General features: G+C 46.5%; 1 protein-coding gene across 2 annotated transcripts in view; it reads right to left on the bottom strand.

Moving 5' to 3' along the window:
- Positions 1-3760: 3760 nt before the first annotated feature.
- Fbln5 (fibulin 5) overlaps positions 3761-19623 on the bottom strand; it is a 71606-nt gene continuing 55743 nt past the window's right edge. For both annotated transcript variants that reach the window (XM_055593233.1, XM_055593232.1), the window contains exons 7-11: positions 19306-19425; positions 15795-15917; positions 14739-14865; positions 10686-10881; positions 3761-4696 (exon numbers count right to left, since the gene is read on the bottom strand). In XM_055593233.1, coding sequence (XP_055449208.1) covers positions 4535-4696; positions 10686-10881; positions 14739-14865; positions 15795-15917; positions 19306-19425 — 728 coding nt within the window. In that variant the 3' untranslated portion in view covers positions 3761-4534. The remainder of the gene's footprint in view (positions 4697-10685; positions 10882-14738; positions 14866-15794; positions 15918-19305; positions 19426-19623) is intronic.

Raw genomic sequence — 19623 nt, 5'->3', positions numbered from 1 at the left:
TGTGTGGGCTTGCTTGTGTCTGATAAGTATGAACGAATTTAGAGCTCATGAAGACTTTGACTAAATGTTCACTTTAGAGCAGAAAAGAAATACCAAAATGCGTAACAGGCCAAATCAAGCATGAGTCACTTTTTAATGTTTTTAACACTTATTTAGGGCTGTGCAAGCGTATGTGTGTGGCACCTGTAAAAACCTGCATGTTTGCATGTGGGTATACCTGTGGAGGCCAGACGATAGCCCTCTCCTTCCACCACCTACATTCCAAGGATTGAACTCATGTCATCAGACTTAGAGCCAAGAGCCTTTACTCACTGAGCCATCCCACGGGCCTGAAAAAATTGTTTTCACCTGACATGTACTTTGTGTTTCTATTAAATGTATTTAATAGTTGCAAGCAGAGGTCGCCTATTCTAAATTTCAAACACGTGCTCATGAGAGTTTGGGTTGTATAAAATAGATATGGCTTAGTAATTATTAAAATCTAACTAAAATAGGTTGTGTCCTACTTTTGTCTGGTGATTCATAGAGCCTCAGATAAATGTGTCACCAGCAATAAGCTCAACCAGAGTCCTTTCCCTGTGGAAGAGGAGGTGGAAAAAGTGCAAGAGGCAGACGATGAGGAGGCGTGCTCTGGAATGCTGTCTTCTGGACAGGGCGTGGCTATCACACTCAAGAACTGACGTTACCTTCTCAAGACCTGTACGAGGTCAAGCTAATCAAAATTCCAGCAGGGATAGGAAGGTGCTCTCCAGCCCCTGCCTTTACTGAGGAGCTATTGGAATACTGAGGAGCTATTGGAAGTTGACAGCTGCTGGGGGAGGGGAAGGAAAATCATTCTTCTACTGGTAGATTTCCCCTGTTCCAGTGGACGGCCCCACACTCTGCACATGCGGGGGCAATGGTAACTGGACTTTGTGGTTATCGAAATAAAAATTTTTAAAATGAAAATTTAAAAATGAAGCTGGGAGGAGAAGGTATTGGAAGGATAAGAGGGAGCTGGAGAGAAAATGGGAGGAACACGATTGTCTTTCGTTGTACACATGTACTAAACTCTCAAGAACAAAGAGAGTTATTTTTAAACAGTAAAATAAAGTATGATATTCTCTTAAATAAAGACCTTTACCATTCAGATTTCATCTGGCAAGACAAGAGGAAAGGGTAATTGCTCCTTTGTCACGCTGTCTCTTTCTGGATGACCTTTTTGGCTCAGGATGAACAATTTGTACACATTACAGTTAACACCGGGGCCACAAAAATACATTTAAACCATTGAAAATGAAGTAATCAGACCTCCTTAAACATTTCACCATCTGGGCAAATAACACTCCGGGAGCCAAGACTGTTACCTAAGAAAATTTTTGAGTGTGTTACCCGAGCCTTGCAAGGCAACAGGTAGGTGGATTTCGTGCCAGTTAGAAAGTGTTATGATTGGCATGCTTCTGGGAAACTCTAAAACTGCACTTTAATGGAAATGCTGGCTATGGTCCCCAAAGTACATTGTGGGGCCTCTCAGAACTTTAGAATCGAAGCAACTGAATGGATGTATTCATCTGTGGGGAACTCAGATAGTCCGGTGGTAGGTGACGCAAGGGTTTTGGCTGGTGTCTTGGGTTTTTATCTGGTGCCCTCTTTTCACAGGACCCCTCAGTCTTGGATCTGATAGAACCAGGGCTGATGTGACAAACTCAACTTCAGCTCCAGGATGGGGCTACGAGGACAAGCGTGAGTTTGGGGAGCCCAGGTATATTAGCGTTCCCAAAACAGCGAATCCCCTAGGCTCCACATTACAGCACAATGCTGGAATTCTGCCAGCAAGCCAGGCCCCCAGCCATGGGAGGAAAATAAATAACATCCAACTCTTCCCAACAAGTGGGTGACACAAGCAGCCATTTGGGTTCGAGGAGCCTCTAGAATCATTCTCAGTGTTTTGGGTTTGGGTCTATGGCACACACTCTGCCCCGGGCCATTCTTCTCTTGAACTTTTAGGCCTGGGTGTATTTTAATTAAATTGATCCCACATGCTTCTTACTTGTTTAAACTGAACTCATCAGTGATGTTTTGAAAGAGAGATCTAAGGGCCAAGAGGCCCTCTGAGCCTGCTTTTATGAAACCTTTCCGTGCCTTTTTTCTTAGAATCAGGAAGCCACATTCAGACGGTGACAACTAAAATGTAAGCCCCAGGGACTTGGGTCTGGTTCCAAATGTAACACCTTGGAAACCAATAGGTTCAAAAAGGACAAGGCGAGGCTTCCCCGCCTGTGTGTATCAGGGGGAGCTGAGCCCATGCTGTGCTGAGCCTGGGTCAATGCTTCTGGCTGCTCCATCAGTGTCCACATGCAGCACCTCTGTTCTGCCCTGTCTCTATTTCCTAAGCCTCCTCACAATCAGTGTGCCCGAACTGGGGTTGCCTTCCAAGCTTTGCTCTGCAGAGCTGAAGGAATTCGCCCTTTTCTCCAAGCTTCCAAACTGAAGCCTTTATGACACTTTGGGTTGGTATTATTAATGCTACCTGAGCCTCACTGTTAGCCATGGTTTGGGATGGACTTAGTTTTAGTTAGAGGGGGAAAAAATGAGGCAGAGCTGTGTTGTGGGAATGAGAAGACAGGCCAAGATTGCTCAGATGTGGGTGGCTATGCTTTTTATTTTATTTTATTTTATTTTATTTTATTTTATTTTATTTTATTTTATTTTATTTTATTTTACTTTACTTTATTTTATTGCCTCTGCTGAAGAACCTGAGAGCCTATGGATTTGGTGGTGTTGCACCCCTTTAATCCCAGCACTAGAAGGTAGAGGCAAGCAGATCTCTGCTAGTTGGAGGCCAACTTACTCTGCATAGTAAAGTCCTGTCTCAAAAAAACAAGCAACCCCCTCCCTCACACACACATCTATACCTGCAAACAAAACACATACACAAAAGAATCTATTGCCTATTAACCTTGGGGTCCATGGTTCAGATCTGGGTATCTTGGAGGCACTTAAATACATCACCAAGAGGTGGGACAGAAGCCTCCACAGCCTGGTCCTACAGATGCGTCTTTGGGTCTCAAGAAACACATTTTCTCCTTCTGTCACCTCCTATCCACTCCTGGGATTGACCATGAGGGCAGCCATCTAATCTGGTGTCTTCTCTGTGCCTTGTGCTCTTTGCCTCTGGCTGAGGAAAACCGAGAGCTCATAATCACGGAAGGGATGACAAGATGGAAAGTTCTGGAAGAAACTGCACAGGGGCTAAAGGCAAGGTAGCCTGCATTTGGGCCATACCAGTCTCTCTTTCTCTCTGTCTATCTCTCTCTCTTCCTCTCTCTCCCTCTCTCTCTCTTTCCCTCTGACAATGCATCCTCAGCTCTGCTATTTATCCATTTTTTTTAATAAATCTTGGTGCCCGGGCCCAATAGCATCAATATCTAGGAAGGAGTCCTGCCTAATCAGTTCTCCTTCTGTGCATGGTCAAGGGCCACTTACTGGTTTACAGGGGTTTAAATACGTGGCGATCTCTGCCCTCTGCCCTCTGCCTTTGAAGGGTACCCACAACAGATCACAAAAGAGAGCAACTATGGGAAAACTTGGAGCTGATGCTGACCCTCACTTCTCCACAGTTCTCATTTCTCAGCCCCCCATCTTTCACCCCCTTAGTTCAGTCACAGAAGATGTCTCAGTCCCCCCCCCGAGACCTTCCCAAGCCGATGCACAGATTAAAAACTAACCCCAAGCACTAAATTATCCACGATGTCAAAATTAACCAAACACAATATTTCTTCAAATATTTAATCAGTCTGGATACCTCTGTCTTCCAACCCAGTTTTGGGTGTAAAAACTCTTAAGAAAGCATGATTGAGGAGTCTTCATAGAAACTGGACTAAGATGGAGGGAAGGCTGGGGTGGGAAAGACTGAATATAACGTGTATCTGAGGCCTTTTGAAGGAATTCTACCACTTTAAAAACTCAAAATGAACAAGAAAAGGTTAAACAGTCATACAAATTTTAAGGACAACTAAAACTTCTTTTATACTGAAAATACCAGACGTGGTTTTAAAATAGACTCTTTAAAAACCTTAGATCCTGCTGTGGTGTGTTTCCATAACCTTCTCAGCACACGCAAGAAGCAAACTAGCTATACCCAGCATTCCTCCTGGGCTCATGGGAGCTTTTGCAAAGCAGCAATGCAGCAAGAGATGGAGGAAGGAGTGGAAGAGGCGAGAACAAGCCGCTCAGTCTTTGAACATTCATACCCCAGCAAACCTATCTATTTTCTTTGGAAAAAAAAAAAAAAAGCCTTGAAGAGTCACTGGCAACCTCACATCAGGGGCCACGGAGAATACTTTTGGATAACTGCATCATGGGAACTGGGGGGCAGGATGTCCTTCAGAGTGACAGTCTACAAGGTAGGGGTCAGGATGCTGGGCTGATGCCCCAGGGAGATGTTCAGCAGGAAAGGTGCAATGTCTGTCTCGCTCTCATTCTTGCTGGGTTCCTCTCTCCTCCTGTCCCTTGGTGCTGGTGAAAGGCAGTGTCGGAGGCCTCCGCCCGAGCCTCAGAATGGATACTGCGACACATATATCCGCAGTCGGATCACGGAGCTGCCTCTGAAGTTGATGACAGTGTTGACAGTAATCATCTCCAAGTCCAGCTGGATGTCCCGAGGCCCTTTGATGGGCCGTGTCATCACCAGGGTGGCACTGATAGGCCCTGTTTGCTGTAGACAGAACCAGGGGGCACTAGTTAGAAAGAATATGATGTTAGCAAAAGGAATGGCTGGTGGCACAGCACCCTGAGCGAGGATGCTGTCTGGCCTGCTTCAGGGAAGCTGAGGTCGCCTGGGTACCTCAGTGGTGCTGAGCTCTTTCCCAACGTTGCCCGCCCTTTACCTGGCAGATCTCACCTGAAATGTCCTTTCCAAAGGCAAGCCTCCTCTGAGGGAGACCCTGCCACAGGGCCTTTAAGAGCACATGAGAGGAAGAATGTATCACTGTATATAATTGTGTATGCTAGGGCCTTGGTCCATCTCCGTATCCCTAGAACACAGCCTGGTGCCATTGTTTAGAAACGTGGACTTTCAGGCTCCACCCATGAGCTATTGAGCCAGATGTGTAGCTTAACAGGCTCCGGGGTGATTGGCAGACACGCCAACAATTAAAAAGTGCTGACCCCAAAGCATGAGATCCCGGGGTAGGGGTGGGGCCAGCTGTCCTTCTGTAAGGTCTACTCCAAAGGTACCTCTCATTATTCTGTTCTATAAACAAACAAACTGAGACCCAGTGGGTTAAATAATTGCTTGGGGTCATCCAGGGGTAGAGCTGGGGACTTCCATTTGGGTGTTCTACCTGACTGCAAACCTCAGCCCTTTTTTCATATTTCAGCAATTATTAGAAGAGACCACGGGCTTTGAGTCTTGTCTCTTGTGATGCCCTAAATGGAGGTTCTCGGGGCTGACGCAACAGACAGATACAGAGGAAATAGCACGAGGGAGAAACACGGACAGGCTGGATTACCACTTCCCAGAAGCTGCAGTGCCCAGAAAATGAAAGGAACAAGCTCCTGAAATCAAGGAACTTGGCCCGGATGAAGGCACACCACATATTTACTTTGTCACCATAAAGGGAGGGCATCCCATAAGGTTTGGTACCTCCTCCAAGAGTGGTCACTGGTATGACAAAGGTGGGGCCAGTAGACAGGTATAGGCCAAGCACTAGGCCTGCCTTGTCCATTGGGCTATCAAGCAGTTACGGCCATGCAATTTCCTCCTGGCGCTGGCTCTCAGGATTCACGTCAGCAGCCACGCAATTGGCATCTCCTTGTGCAGAGGATCCTACAGACTTCCTTCCCAGCCCTTTCAAACCCCAGAGCCCGGGGCCAAGACTTCAGCAGGAGCAGCCATTCAGGGAAATGGCCACGACAATCTCATATTCATTCATTTTGTCAGTTTTCACTGTTTTGTTTCAACAAAGGCCGAGGTTGTTGCGGACCTCGACCTGAAAATGGTTGAGAGGACAATTTGCAGCAGAGATGGGTGTCTGAATTGGGGGTGGAGCAAGGAGAAGCTGCCGGGACAGTCTTTTGAGCAGTGTCTTGAGTGTATGAAGTAGTGCTAGCTCCTCCCATCCAGAAGTAGCCTTGGAAGTCACTGAGTGCAGACTGGCAGGGCCAGAGCCGTTGCGCCTGGAAAGGGCTTGCCCACAGCACCTGGGAGTACGTAAGTGCTGGGACTGAGGGCAGCCACTCCCCACCAAATTCAGCTTCTAGGGCGTTACTAAAATACCTGCCCTAAGAATCCTGCTCATTTGGTGGCTTTGGTGACCACTGACTCAAAACAATGGTGCCAAGGTTGGGGACCATCTCAGAGATGGAACACCTGTCTAGTATGTGTGGGGCCCTGGGTTTGATTCCTAAGATCTTACACACCCCAAAATCATGGTCATATGATGCCAGGCATTTGGCTACAACTTTGCCATACGCTGTAAATAGGTTAAGAGTTAGGACTCTTATAACCTATAAGGTCATAAGACTAGTGCAATCCTAAAGCATCTGAAAGGCTTGTTTTCAATAAACAGATCTTCTGCCTCCACATTTCCAACCACTGCGTGGCATGCACTTGGCTTTGTTAGTTTGTGCCTCATGTGCCCCTCAGAGTGTGTGTGTGGGCAGAAGCCATATTCTGTTGTCTGAATTCAGTGCCTGGCTCAAATCTGCATATAAGTAAAGGCACAAGAGGAACACAAGAGAACGAATGAGGAAAGAGAATGGAATTGATCCAAAGGAGAGTGGGCTGCAGACAGCCCACCCGCTATCTATCTCCATAGACCAGGCAGAATTTGGCAAAGTCTACACTCTATAATCCTTCTCTTTCTTCTGCACCACCAAGCCCCCAATGCCAATACAGGCTTCTGTCCAAGCGCTTCCGCTCTTGACAGACTGCTAACAGGGCTCTAGAAGCAGTGCCTGTGAAGGTGCCCATGCACGCATCCCTATGTATAACGTATGTACATATGTATATGCACCTGTGAGCAAATATGCACGCATTTCCACGTGATGTGTGTGCGTGTGTGTGATTGGAGGGGTATACGCCTTGTCTGCTCACTGAAACGATGATGCTCCCAAGCGCTTCTTGTAAAAACCAATGAACCTCGGTACGGAGTGGCTACGTGATGCCCCGGACATCTGCATAGCATTCCCAGCTTTTCCAAGCTCTGGGAGGGAGTGGCTTCCTTACAGCTACGGTGGTAGTAACAGTGGCAACAGCAGGGCCTGTACAATAATTACACTCACTGAATGCTTTCTGTTGCTAGAGGATGCTCTCCCGAGACCCTTCCCCCAAAAAGGAAGTCAACTATCCCACAGTCTAAAGAGGGATGTGCAGGTCCTGAGGAAGGACTGCCACCTCACCACTGCAAGTCTGTGTGGACTACAGTGCCAGAAAGAGAGGTTCAATGTGGCAAGTAGCCGACCAGAGATCCTACCGCCCACACAGGGGAAAAGAGATCCAACACAGTGTGGCAAGAGTTCCTGTGTCTGCCCCAGAAAGGGACATGACTCCTGGCTACAGGGAGGAAGGCATGGACCCTGGGCACTGCCTCGCCCTCTGCACTATCTGTGAACCATGTCCCTAACCCTGGAGAGTCCAAAAAGAAGCAGCCTAGCTGAGAGGGGAAGAAAATGTCTTAAGGACAGCTGCACCAGGGGCAGGCAGAAACTTGACTCTGAAGAAGATTGGAGGTGGCAGTTTTCATGTGAGTCAGCGAGGACCTCGGTGAAAGAGAATGAGACAGGTGGACAGTCATCAAGGGGTGTCCCTGGAGCCTTCCAGAAGCTGAGATGTCACCTAGGTGTGTACAGGTCTGAGGCATCAGGGGAGAGAATGGGCAAAGTGCTTGACAAACTGTCCTTCCACCCTGTACATTTGACGACGCCTTTCTGGATTCCACATGCTGTGCTAAATGAATGACTTCAGCTAATCCTAAAGCAAACAACACCAGGATCTTCTCTAGAGGCTAGGAAATTGAGTCTGAGAAGTTAGATAACTGCCCAAGAGCTATCACAGGTTAGGGAAAACCAGAGAAGGTCAAGCTACAGGACTTAGCCAGGCCATAATAAGCACAAGTGAGTGGTCTCCCCGGGAAGGCCCTGAGCTCTGGACGGCCTTATGTGCAGAAGCCCATTTATCCCACCATATCCAGGGCCCTGCTCTCAAACCCATGCGCTGGGCATTAGCTCCTGCCTCTAGGCTCCTGCCCTATTTGAGTTCCTGCCCTTCAGTGAAGGACTACAATGTGAAAGTTAAGCCAAATAAACCCTTTTCTCCCCAACTTGCTTTGGTCATGGGGTTTCATCACAGCAATTGAAACCCTATCTGAGACACAGGACACGTAGCAGTCACCAGAAGCTAGAGGACACAGGAAATGCTTCTCCTCTAAAGAAGGGACATATAGCTCTGCAATGCTGTGGCATACATGCAGAAATCGTGTCAGACATTTTGATTTCCAAAAGTGTGAGAAAAAAATATTTCTGTTATCTTAAGCCACCAGGTTTTGAGTGATTTGCTACAACAGCCACATAAAGGAATACCCTAATTGTCATTTGTGAGTGTGTGTGTGTGTGTATGTGTGTGTATGTGTGTTTGTGTGTGCTTGTGCTCATGTACCTGTAGGTGCTGTAGCAGCATGGCCTGACACTTTGTATTTGATTGTTAATTATTGTGCTCCCTCAGGTCTGCTTATGACCAAACTATCCCCAAATGCTGCTATGTAAACTTTCCTTCAAAATTATTCCTGATAGGCTAAATAAAAGTCTTGTACCCCTGGGCAGGGCAGAAGTGAGAGGCAGAGCTAAGGTTCTTGGGCTTTGAGGACAGAAGGATCACAGGAAGGAGAGGGACAGGGAGAGGAGAGAGAAGGAAGCAGAGCTGCCATGAGATGGGTAAAGAACCATGTGGGACAGGAGGAGGAACTCTGAGGATTGGCATGGAGGGAAGCGGCCCACATGGAAAGGATGTGCAAGTATTTGTGGAATTATGGGAAGTAGCCCAGATAGGAATGATTAAAGCAAATGGCAGGGGATGTGGGGCTGAGAGTTAACAAGGTAGATTAGGGGGTAATATCTGCCCAACCCCAGGTGAAATTAGGCTTTAAAATTCTGTCAGATGTTTGTGTCTTTTATTGATATGGTAGCAGTAACCACTGTAACAACACAGGCATTTAATAATAAAATTAATATCCTATTTATTTTCTGTACCAAGGTGCTATGCATATGTGTGTACACGCATGTAAAACCAGAGGTCAACATCAAGTGTCTTTCTCTTTCTCAATCGCTCTCTACCCTTTTTTTCCCCCTGAGACAAAGTCTTACCATAGCTCTGGATGGCCTGAATCTTGCTAAGTAGACCAGGCTAGCCTGAACTCAAAGAGATTCACATGGCCGCTTTTCTGCAATCTGAGTGCTGAGATTAAAGGTATGTGCGACTATGCCTCGCTCCACTTCTTTTTTGAGACAGGGTCTCTCACAGAGTCAGAAGCTCACCATTCAGACAGGCTAGCTGGCCAATGAGTCCCAAGGATGCCTCTGTCTCCACCTCCCAGCACTGAGATCTCAGGTACATATTGCCCTGGCTTCACCATCCAAAACTGGTCATCTACAAATGGTACTCTAGAACCATCCCCCTGGGCAAGAGTCTATCATGCATGCTACAATATGACAAAGATGGTTCTAGACCAGTGTCTTTAAGGAGGTAAGCCACTCAGGGATGAAGAGATGAGAGGTCCAGTCATATACACAGCATGGTATTAAAGGTATATGCATGGCACGGTATTAAAGGTATATGTGTGGCACGATATTAAAGCTACCTAATTTATTTTAAGAAGTAAACATTTTAGGACGTGTGCTTTAATATTTTCAAACTTTCTACAGTATTCTATACCTGAGCTATTCCATGTTATAGGTACGGGTGCTAAACAACAGTCAAAACGTGACAATTTCCAGGAAATACTTTATTCCGTTTTAATTCGTTTGGATTTTAAGAGTGCCGAGGCCTACTGTGTAGGCAAAGTCAGTTGAGTCCACACCTGAAAACTATTTTTTTTTCCTTTATTGCTGGCATGTAAATATTATGAGGATGGCGATTTAGGATGTTTTTTTTTAACTCTGTGTTCTCAGCTTCTAAATATGCATAGTAGGTATATAATATACTTATCAAGGTAGTAAATTAATGAATGTGTAAGTGAAAGCATGGAGTCTCCTTCATAGTTTTGAAACTAAGATGGTGGCATGGCCTAACTTCTCATTCCACAGAGGAGGCTCCTGAGACACTTGAAGGAAAAGCACCTTTCACAAGACCATGAAGAATAGGATAGAAGTGAGTCCTTGAGCACTGGCCTCCCACCTCTCTCTTCTTTCCACACATCCCATCTGATCTATGGTTTAACCTGTTCCCATGAAACAGGATTGTAATCTAGACCACACAAGGTTGCTATTAAAGATAGAAGCCACCAAGTAGAGAGTAATAGAGGAAGAAGTAGAGAGCAATAGAATGAAGACAGTCAGTATTGACCTCTGGCTTAGACATGTGTGTGTGCACAAACACATAGACATATGCCACACACAAAAAGACATTGGCCTCTGATAAAGACAGCAGTCATTGTTAAAGATGATGGCCATTTTTAAATATGGCAGCCACAGCTCACACTCCCTCTTACCCGCATGTAGAACTCTCGGCCCTCATTGCCAGATTTGATCTGGAAAATATAATAGGCACCAGGGTAACGGGTTGTTGCTTGCATCTGGAAGATGTCAGCAGGAACAGAGCGTCCAGACACCACATCCATGTCCCGAAACAAGATGGTAAATGGCTGGTCTCTGCAGCCAGTATTCTCAGCAGGGCACATACAGCGGCTGGTGAGAGAGAAATCACATAAGTGCTCAGCAAATCCTTTCCAGGTGTTCACTGTGCTTATTCCTCATTTTAAAACAAATCCAGGTTGTTAGCATGCAGTGGAGCAACTGGAGAACATCTCTGCTCCCGGTTCTAATCTGAAGACTCTCTAGAATGCAGATGAGATCTGCTTCCTAGACAGTAGCCTTCCCTGGCATCAGATATTCTGGCTGCTAAAGAATTTAATTGTATCTCTGGCCGTCAGAATGCTGGAACATTTTCTAGCATACTTCATATGTGTCATGTATTTAGACATGTGATGATGGTCATATAGCCCTCACTTCCCAGTTGAGGACACTACTTAAGAATCCTTAAAAGTGGAGGCTGGTAAGGTGCCTCAGCAGTTAAGAGCACCAGTTGCTCTTCCGGAGGACCTAGTTCCCAACACCCTCACGGCAGCTCACAACTCTCTGCACTCCATTCCTAGACATGGCAGCTCACTGCTGTCTCATGGTACCTCCATTCCCAGGGTGATCTGATGCTCTCTTCCGGCCTCTTCAGGCACCAAGCATGCATATGGCAGATAGACATATATGCAGGCAAAATACCCATACACATTTAAATTTTTGTAAAGAATATTTTAAAATGAAAATCACATTAGACTGATGGTTCTCAAGGATCCTTTACATTCTCTATTGCACTCAGCTCAATATGTGTGAACTATAATTGAACCTTTTTATCCAAGAGCCCGGAACTCACTGGACACTTCAGAGATCCAATATTAAGTAACGCCATGCACTCTAGCAGTTTACCTTCTAATAGAAGAAACATAAATATTTAAACACAAATATTTCTGGTACAAAGCAGATGCTTGCAAACCCTGGGAATAACATAACCTAACAGAAAACCACCGGCATCTGTTGCCAAGGAATGCCTGTTAGGGATTCCTGCTGCCTTAGCCATCTCTTTTTCCCCTTTCCCCCATTCCTGAGACTTCCCTAATGGAACAGAATACACAGCAGGGGGTAGGTTGACACAAAGAAGCGTCTGGACCTAGGATTTAGTTTGGAAGTGGAGCTGACCTTCTCTGCAGGTAGACCAGACCTCAAAGCAACAATGTTGACCCAATGACCTCACAACGATGTTGACCCCTCAGTGCTGGCCACTCCAGTTCATTCACATCTCCCACCTGGGCCTCTGTGACAGCCTCCTGACAGACTGCCCTTTGTCAGACTAAGTCAGATTACATCTGCACTCTTCAGTGGCCACTTGGTGAAGCATGACCGAAAACTGAGTTCAAGTTTTGGGCTCTATGAGCTCCCAGAGCCTTCTGGGTTTGTCTTCCCTAACCCCAGCTTTCTCAGGCCACTGTCCTTCACACTTCCCTTGGGGAAATAGCTCGATTTTTTGTGGTCCTCTAGGCTTGAAGGCTGCCCTGGCCTTAACTGCCTTTACACCTGCTGTTCCCTCTGCCCTTCCAGTCCCTTGTTTAGTTAACATCAGATCAACTTCCTGCCCTACCCAAAGGTCATTTTCTCAGTGGGGCCCTTAGGTTCCCAGAACAGGTTCAACTTCTTTCTTTTTCTATAAACTCTTTACTTGGTCTATCATTTTGTTCTCACTCATACACCATTTTTTTTTCTGTCTTTCTCCTTTTCTAGACTTTTGGTGGGGCTCAGGAAGTCCATATATACAGAATTGAGCTCAAGCTGGATTATAGAAGGATTTCTCATGATTAGATAAAAGCCACTGGTCCTTAAGAACTTGTGGAACAGGTTTTCTGTCCCCAAAAGGACTCCCTCCTCCACTCCCCTTCCCCCCACAGCTACTTGTTCCCTGAATGATCTGTCCACCCTCTGCTCCACTTTCTCACACTCTCTCACTCTTTGTCCTGCTCTTTCACTAGCTCTTCCACTATTTTTCCCCCACTCTTTGGCTTTTCTAGCCCTGGCTATGCCCAATCTGTTTCTTTTTTCTCTCTGCTCTGGACTCTTCCAGATGTTTCTGGGTATTTGCTCTCTCCTATTCACAATAAAAAGCTCCCCCCAATGGAGTGGTCCTGTTGATAGTTTCTTTACCATGCCTTCTCCCCCGCAACATTAAGCCCCATAAGAAGAGCAAAGCCACAACACCTAGCACAAAACAGGGGCAACACTAATAGTTAAACAAGCAAAAGGGGACAAAGAGTCATCAGAGTATCATTTTGTAAAAGCTGCACCAAAACTAGCCAAGTCAAAATATCCCTGATGCCAAAATGATCCCATTAAAATGTCACATGTCAGAGAGAAAATAATTGTTTCCTCAAAGAAAATTGGAAGAGGGAGTGATGGCTCCCAGCTGAAGAGGATCATGAACAGCTGGGAGAGGGGCACTGAGCAGAGATCTGAAAGATGGGGTGGGCCTGGCCACACGGAGATGGAAGAAATGCCTTCCATCTGGCAGGAAGTTTGTGCACAAAAGCTGGGAGGCTGGGCCGGCTGGGTGTTGGTCAAGGTGAGAGCAAGTCCTGTTCCAGCTGGCAGGAACACAGGACTTCTGAGCAGGCAAGGAGTTGAAAGGGGGATGGCCATCACATGGGCCTTGGGGTTAGAAGGAGGAAGTTACCAAGTTTTTTCAGGGCAGAGGTTTCACTGGTAACATCCACTCAAGACTTGCAGTTGGATGAGATCGGTTCCTGGCCAGACAAACCCAGAGAAACTCAAGCATGGAGAGTTGCCTAATGCTCTATTGGGCTACTTGGGGATTTGGAACCAGAAGCTGGTTCCTGTTCTAAAGAATTTCTTGGAAGCACAGCTCATAGTAACAAGTGACAAGGCCTCTGAAGGAGCCCCCAGTCCTGACTTTGTGATCTTCTTTTGTCCATTTTCTTGTTTTGTTTTGTTTGTTTGTTTTGGTTTTTCGAGACAGGGTTTTTCTGTGTAGCCTTGGCTGTTCTGGACTTGTAGATCAGGTAGGTTGGCCCAGAACTCACAGAGATCTGGCTGCCTCTGTCTCGGCCTCCCCGAGTGCCCGTGAGCCATTGTAACCACAGCAGGAATCGCTGAGTCTTCTTTGAGAGAAGAATGGGTGGGTGTGACTGGCCCAGTCTTTCAGCCCCACTGTGAGCGTTTGCGGTTACTGGGGGGGAAGGGGGGAGGAAGGCAGATGTACTGTACGTGTGTGTACCGTATGCTGTGCACGCTTGCTCTGCATGCAGGATGAGGTACCGAGATGGACCAGCAGAGGATGTGAGTGGGATGGGGTTAAAGAAGAAGAAAAGAAACACAGAGGACTCCAGGCCTGCGAAACACACCCCAGTGACAGCAGCTTGTTGAAGCTGCCTTCTTGACATTCTCATTAGCCCTGCGATGGTTTAGTAGCTAGTCTGCCTTCAGGACTTGAGAAACCTGACTGAGGCAAGCTAGTTACCCATGGGCATTGAGAACTCCGTAACTCTCCAGAAGCTTCCCACTCACAACAGTCCCTTCATTTCTCCTGAGGCTTGCCGGAGAGGCAAAATCACAGCCCTCTCCCAGCATTACTCTCCTGCATCTGAGCCTCCTCGCACTAAAAATCAGGAAAGGCTCTGTGTGCCACATCTGAGAAGCTCACATCTAAAAGACCCCGTGTGCCTGGAACTTTAATTGGCAGGAGAATCAGATTTGTTCGCTCTGCCTCTCTCATGAGTAGCTTTCTAGATAATCTTCCTATGCCTCTGGCACGAATGGGGTGAGCAATAGAGAAGAATGTAGGCAGGCACCGAACGCTTGCGTAACAGAGGGAGCAGGCCAGATCTCCTGACTCCATGGCTCAGAAAACTCCTTTATAAGATATACTGACAGCATCCTGAGCCAGGTCCCCATCCCCCTCCACTTCTCCAGGACTAGTCTTGACTTACTTATCACCAATCAGCAAATAAGGCTCCTCACAGCGGATGGGATCAATGCATTTGAAGCCCCCCTGCAGATTGTAGCAAGACTGCAGTGGGGTGCAGGTGTGGTTCCGGTGCTCACATTCATTGATATCTGAAATGCAGGGCAGAGAAGAAGCATGGTGTTAGCCTAGACCAGGTGTTGGGGGTGTGAAGGGGGTGAGAGCCACCTGCACCTTGTTATCCAATATGGCAGCCATTGGCTTCACACAGTTATCGGGCATTCAAACTGTGGGTAGTGAAAATTGAGTTGCCAGATTTCTCTGATTTAGTAAAAAAATAAAGAAAGAAAGAACTGATAGTATTTATATTCAGTATGTATTAAAACTCCAAAATGTTTGGACCTACCCCTTTAAATAAAATATAGTATTAAAACTGTCTTTCTTTTTTTTAATGTGGCAACTAGATGAGGTTAGTCAGATGGCTCATGTTTATAGTTATTTGTGTGACATTTGCAATGCCCGGTGTCACCATTGCTTGGCGTGGGTCTAAGGTTAATAATAGGGTAGTCATTCTGCAAGACCCCCAGTAGCTATCATGGGAAGATGCAGCCTTTTCATATTCAGGGTCTGGACCCTTGAGGGACCCAGCACTTGGGTACCTGAGGTCCCCCAGCATTCAATCTCTAGGAAGTCAGAAAAGGCCAGCTGGACAAGCTGCCTTAAAGGCAACATGAGAGAGCCACACTGGTCTCTCAGTGGAGCCTAGCTACAAGAAGCCTCGGGTAGGCCCGAAGCAATCATCCTTGGAATTTTGGAGCTCCATCAGCCTGAGAAGACAGAAACCATCCCTCAGAAAGGGCCATCCGCCTCTTCAGAGTTCATTAGAGACATGTAAGTAGTCCATGTCCTGGCCAAAGGACAGGTTAGTCAGGGAGAGGAGGGAGATACCCATTCGGACATCCTGCCCAGAGCTGCCAGACCCCACCACATCCAAGCCTGCCATCTTCCTGAAGCAGCAAGGAGGAGCTACCCAGAAGCCCAGCTGAGTCAGCACCACGCAGTACCTCTGGACAGTCCTTACCCTGGCAGCTTCGGTTGTCTTCCAGCAGGACGTAGCCTGCAGGGCACGAGCAGAAATATGAGCCCGGCTGGTTCACACACTCATGTTGACAGAGGAACTCGGAGAAGCTGCACTCATCCATATCTGAGAGTGACAAGGTATAACTGGTGTTTATTTTCACGGACTATCTCCAATGCCCACTCTTCCCTAAGAGACAACCACTTCATTGCTATGAGGTTGCCGGTTTACTTCTTGATCACATCTACTGATGAAGAGCTTATCCCTTCTGAGGACACCCACTGATATCTCGATAGGTCTACCGGAATGGCGAGGAGCAGCGCAGGGCACGATGTCTCTGGTGGCCTAATTGCCTCATATGTTCCCTAGGACAAGTGATACAGCGGTCTCTAGCCAGCCTGGAGCCAGCCTGCAGAGGACAGCTGTAGGCAGCATTATCCGGACAGGCTACCATTAGTCTACATAGACCTTGGCAGCTGACACAGGAGCAGGCTTTCCAGAAAAGCCAACCCTTCGTTGCACACAGAATTTGGCAGTGGGGCCCCATTTGCGCCTCATTCGACAGGCCTGCCAAAGAAAACATGTTTTTCTCGCATTTGTTGTTTTCCAAAAACTCGCTTTCACTGGTTTCCCCATGTGACACGTCCTCGGATTGCTTTGTAACTTACAGACCTCCAGTGAGTGGCTCAGATCACCCAGAGAGGGTGTCAGCTTGAAGGAGGCTGCTGCTTTGTCCTTGGAGAATCCACGTGTCATCCAGCTAATGCTTTCTGTATTCAAGAAGGGAGCCTCTCTCCATCTTTCTGAGCTGTCTCCCAGCCATGGGTGAAGAGGCAGCGGACTTGGGATATGCCCACTAACTGGGATTAACACACTCCAGTATTATGATTCTCCACCAGTTTTTCAGGGAAATCAGGGGACTCTCGCCCCAGCCCATCATGACGTCTGATCACCAGTTGTTTCTGTGTAGTTTATAAGCTCCATTAATTTCTTTACTTAATGTTAAGCCTCTAATGTGTATCAACTACCATGTTAAATGTTCAACCTGTCTCACCTAACTTAATCCCCGCCTCAACCCTGAGAAGAATGTGCTATGAGTATCTGAGTTTTAAAAATTAAAATTTAAAAAAAAAAAAATGAGGCTCATGGAGCTTAGGCAACTAGACCAAGTTATTAGATCAAATGGTTAAGGAGGAAATCATAAATCTGAACATGGCATCTCGGTGATACTCTGCTGAGCATGATGAGGTAGCATCCCTTGACTGTTCGGGACATAGAAGTCACCAGATCTGGGAGCGCCGACATGGGAGAAATACACCAGCAAAGCCAGTTCCAGTGTAAACAGGAGGAAAAAGCCCACCCCACCTCCTACTGGGTAAAGGAGGGTCCCCAACTCACTATACTCTGGTTTGTCTTAGCATCTACAATTCCAGAAATCCCAGAAAGTTTTTCTTCCCCTCCACAAAGAGCTGCGGCTCCACCCTCCACTGAAAAGTGGAAATAGGAGCCAGGTGTCTGGCAGGGAGCATGCATTAGGCCATTTTCATTCTTCCGAAAGAAACCCCATCCCACTTCTAGGATTACCACGGTTTAGCAAATCCCTAAAGGGCAGGGGGACAAAGCTTGCTAGGTTTGGTAGAGGGGCTACTCCGGCTTTGAAAGCCAGATAAGAAAATAGTCTCCAGTATCTAGGGACAGTTTTTGCACAAAACAAATTCCCTCAGCTACTTCTCACTGTCTTCAAGGCCTGCTGGAGCCAAGGATCCCAACAAAATTAGTATAAGGTTGTATCCACCAACCATGGAGGAAATGTAGATCATTTAGAGCCAAATGAGAAAATCCTGCCAAAATAGGATGGAAGCCCGAAGCCCCTAATACTTAGGAAAGATCCATTAAGTGATCATGGCATTGAGGAATGCCAATTTGTCTAGTCATTATGGCCACCCCATAAAGATAGTTATCCAACACGGAGAACCCTGAGGCTTGGGAAGCTCCTTGGTCATGGAAAGGACTGACTAACAGAGGCAGAGTTTGAACCCAGCTCCATCTGGCTCCAGAGTCCCTACTTCAATGCCCTGACAGTGGTCAATAAATGTCTATGGGATTGCAGGTAATTCGTACTAATTCCATCCCATAATGCAAAGCTTTCCACACCTCTCAGTTCTTTGGCCCAGATTCCCTAAGGGAGTGCCTTGAGAGGAATTGAAATCTAAGAAGAAAGAGGCCTTTCATGCCTTGGGGTATTTTCTTTTCTGTGTGTGGGGCTGGTATTTAATCAGGCTGGAGCTCTGTAACAGCTTGCTATGACTCTGAGGGCCCCTGCTCTCTGCCTGGAGAGCGGTGACCATTTGTTTCTGAGAAGTCTGTCCCTAGAACATTCCAGTCCCAAGGGAAGCTGGTAAACAAGGCTCATTCACAGCCTTGGTAGGTTCCTGTTACAATGAAAGCCAGGAGTGGGCATCTTTTCATTCTGCTGAACAATTTTCACACCTCGTGCACCTTCTCCTTTTATTTGGAAAATCACAGGAAGGGCTAGTAATGTGGTCTGGGCTAATTTGCAACTATAGAGGACGTTAAAACTGGTGGAATAATTTTACTTTAACAAACATTTACAAAGAACAAAGACAGACAGACAGACAGGCGACAGAGACACAGAGACAAAGACATCCAAGTGAGCCCATGGCTCGGTGCAGTATGGGATGCCACAAAATAAATATAAATAAAATGTGTTTCTTAATTTCTAAAGTTCTTACCTTCATAATAAGTTTTCTAACTATCTAGGAATTTAACTTTCTTGGGGGGGGGGGCAGGAGGAGGTTAATAAGATAATTACGACAGACTCAGGAAACTAGCCTGAGCAGAGAATAATATCAACTGGGACTTGGATGGAATTTATTTAAAAAAATAATAATAATATAGTCAACTAGACCACCATGTCTATGTTCAGGAAATGAGTCGCTAAGATTTCACTCATTCAATGGTCATGCTTTTACTTACTGACTCAAGCCCTGTTTGTTGCGTGCTTGCTGTGAGCCAGGCTTGGAGTTGGGCTGTAGTTATTTGATGACACTCCCAAAGCATACAGAGTATATATACACATATGTAGGACTTATTTACTCAAAGTCTAGTGGCAAGGGCAATTATTCCTAGATCACTGCCCTCTATCAATATAATCTATACCATTTTCAGGTCCTGGCTGAGTGTTGGGGAAGGACAGATAACCCTCAGACCAACTGGCAAAACTGGGTGAGTTCTCTCTCACACTGACTCCATCCCAGAACCAGTGACTTTACTGACTTTTCACTAAAGGTCAGATAACCAGGAAGGTAAGACTGAACTCCACGTCTCAGGAAGTGACTCATCTTTGTTCTGCGGTGGTTATGACCCCATGACCCTGGAAAATGTCTCCAGCTAGACACACCACCAGGAAATGAGAGGAAACACCCGTGATGAACCCCTCGCCCCAGCCCCAGCTCGGTGAACAGGTGGACAGCTCCAGTGCCAAGCCCGTTACCACTGCAATGAATGCCATCTTCGTCAAGTTCATATCCCGGGTCACAGCGACAGATGAAGGAGCCATAGGTGTTGACGCAGGTTTGAACACAGGGATTTTCAGTTTCACACTCGTTCACATCTGTACAAAACCAAAGCACATCACTATTAGTGACAAACACACACACACACACAAACACACACACACACCACAAACAAGGCAGAAACATGAATTGGAAGCAAAATCTACTATCACCCAAAGCTCAGATTCCCAGGTACCAAGAATCCCCAACCCAGGACCTATCAGATCATGGTCTTGCACTTTGTGAGACTATGTTAA

Source organism: Psammomys obesus, unplaced genomic scaffold (assembly GCF_907164565.1).
Source record: "Psammomys obesus unplaced genomic scaffold, mPsaObe1.curated_primary_1811, whole genome shotgun sequence".
NCBI lineage: Eukaryota > Metazoa > Chordata > Mammalia > Rodentia > Muridae > Psammomys > Psammomys obesus.
This window is presented reverse-complemented; position numbering and strand designations above follow the sequence as displayed.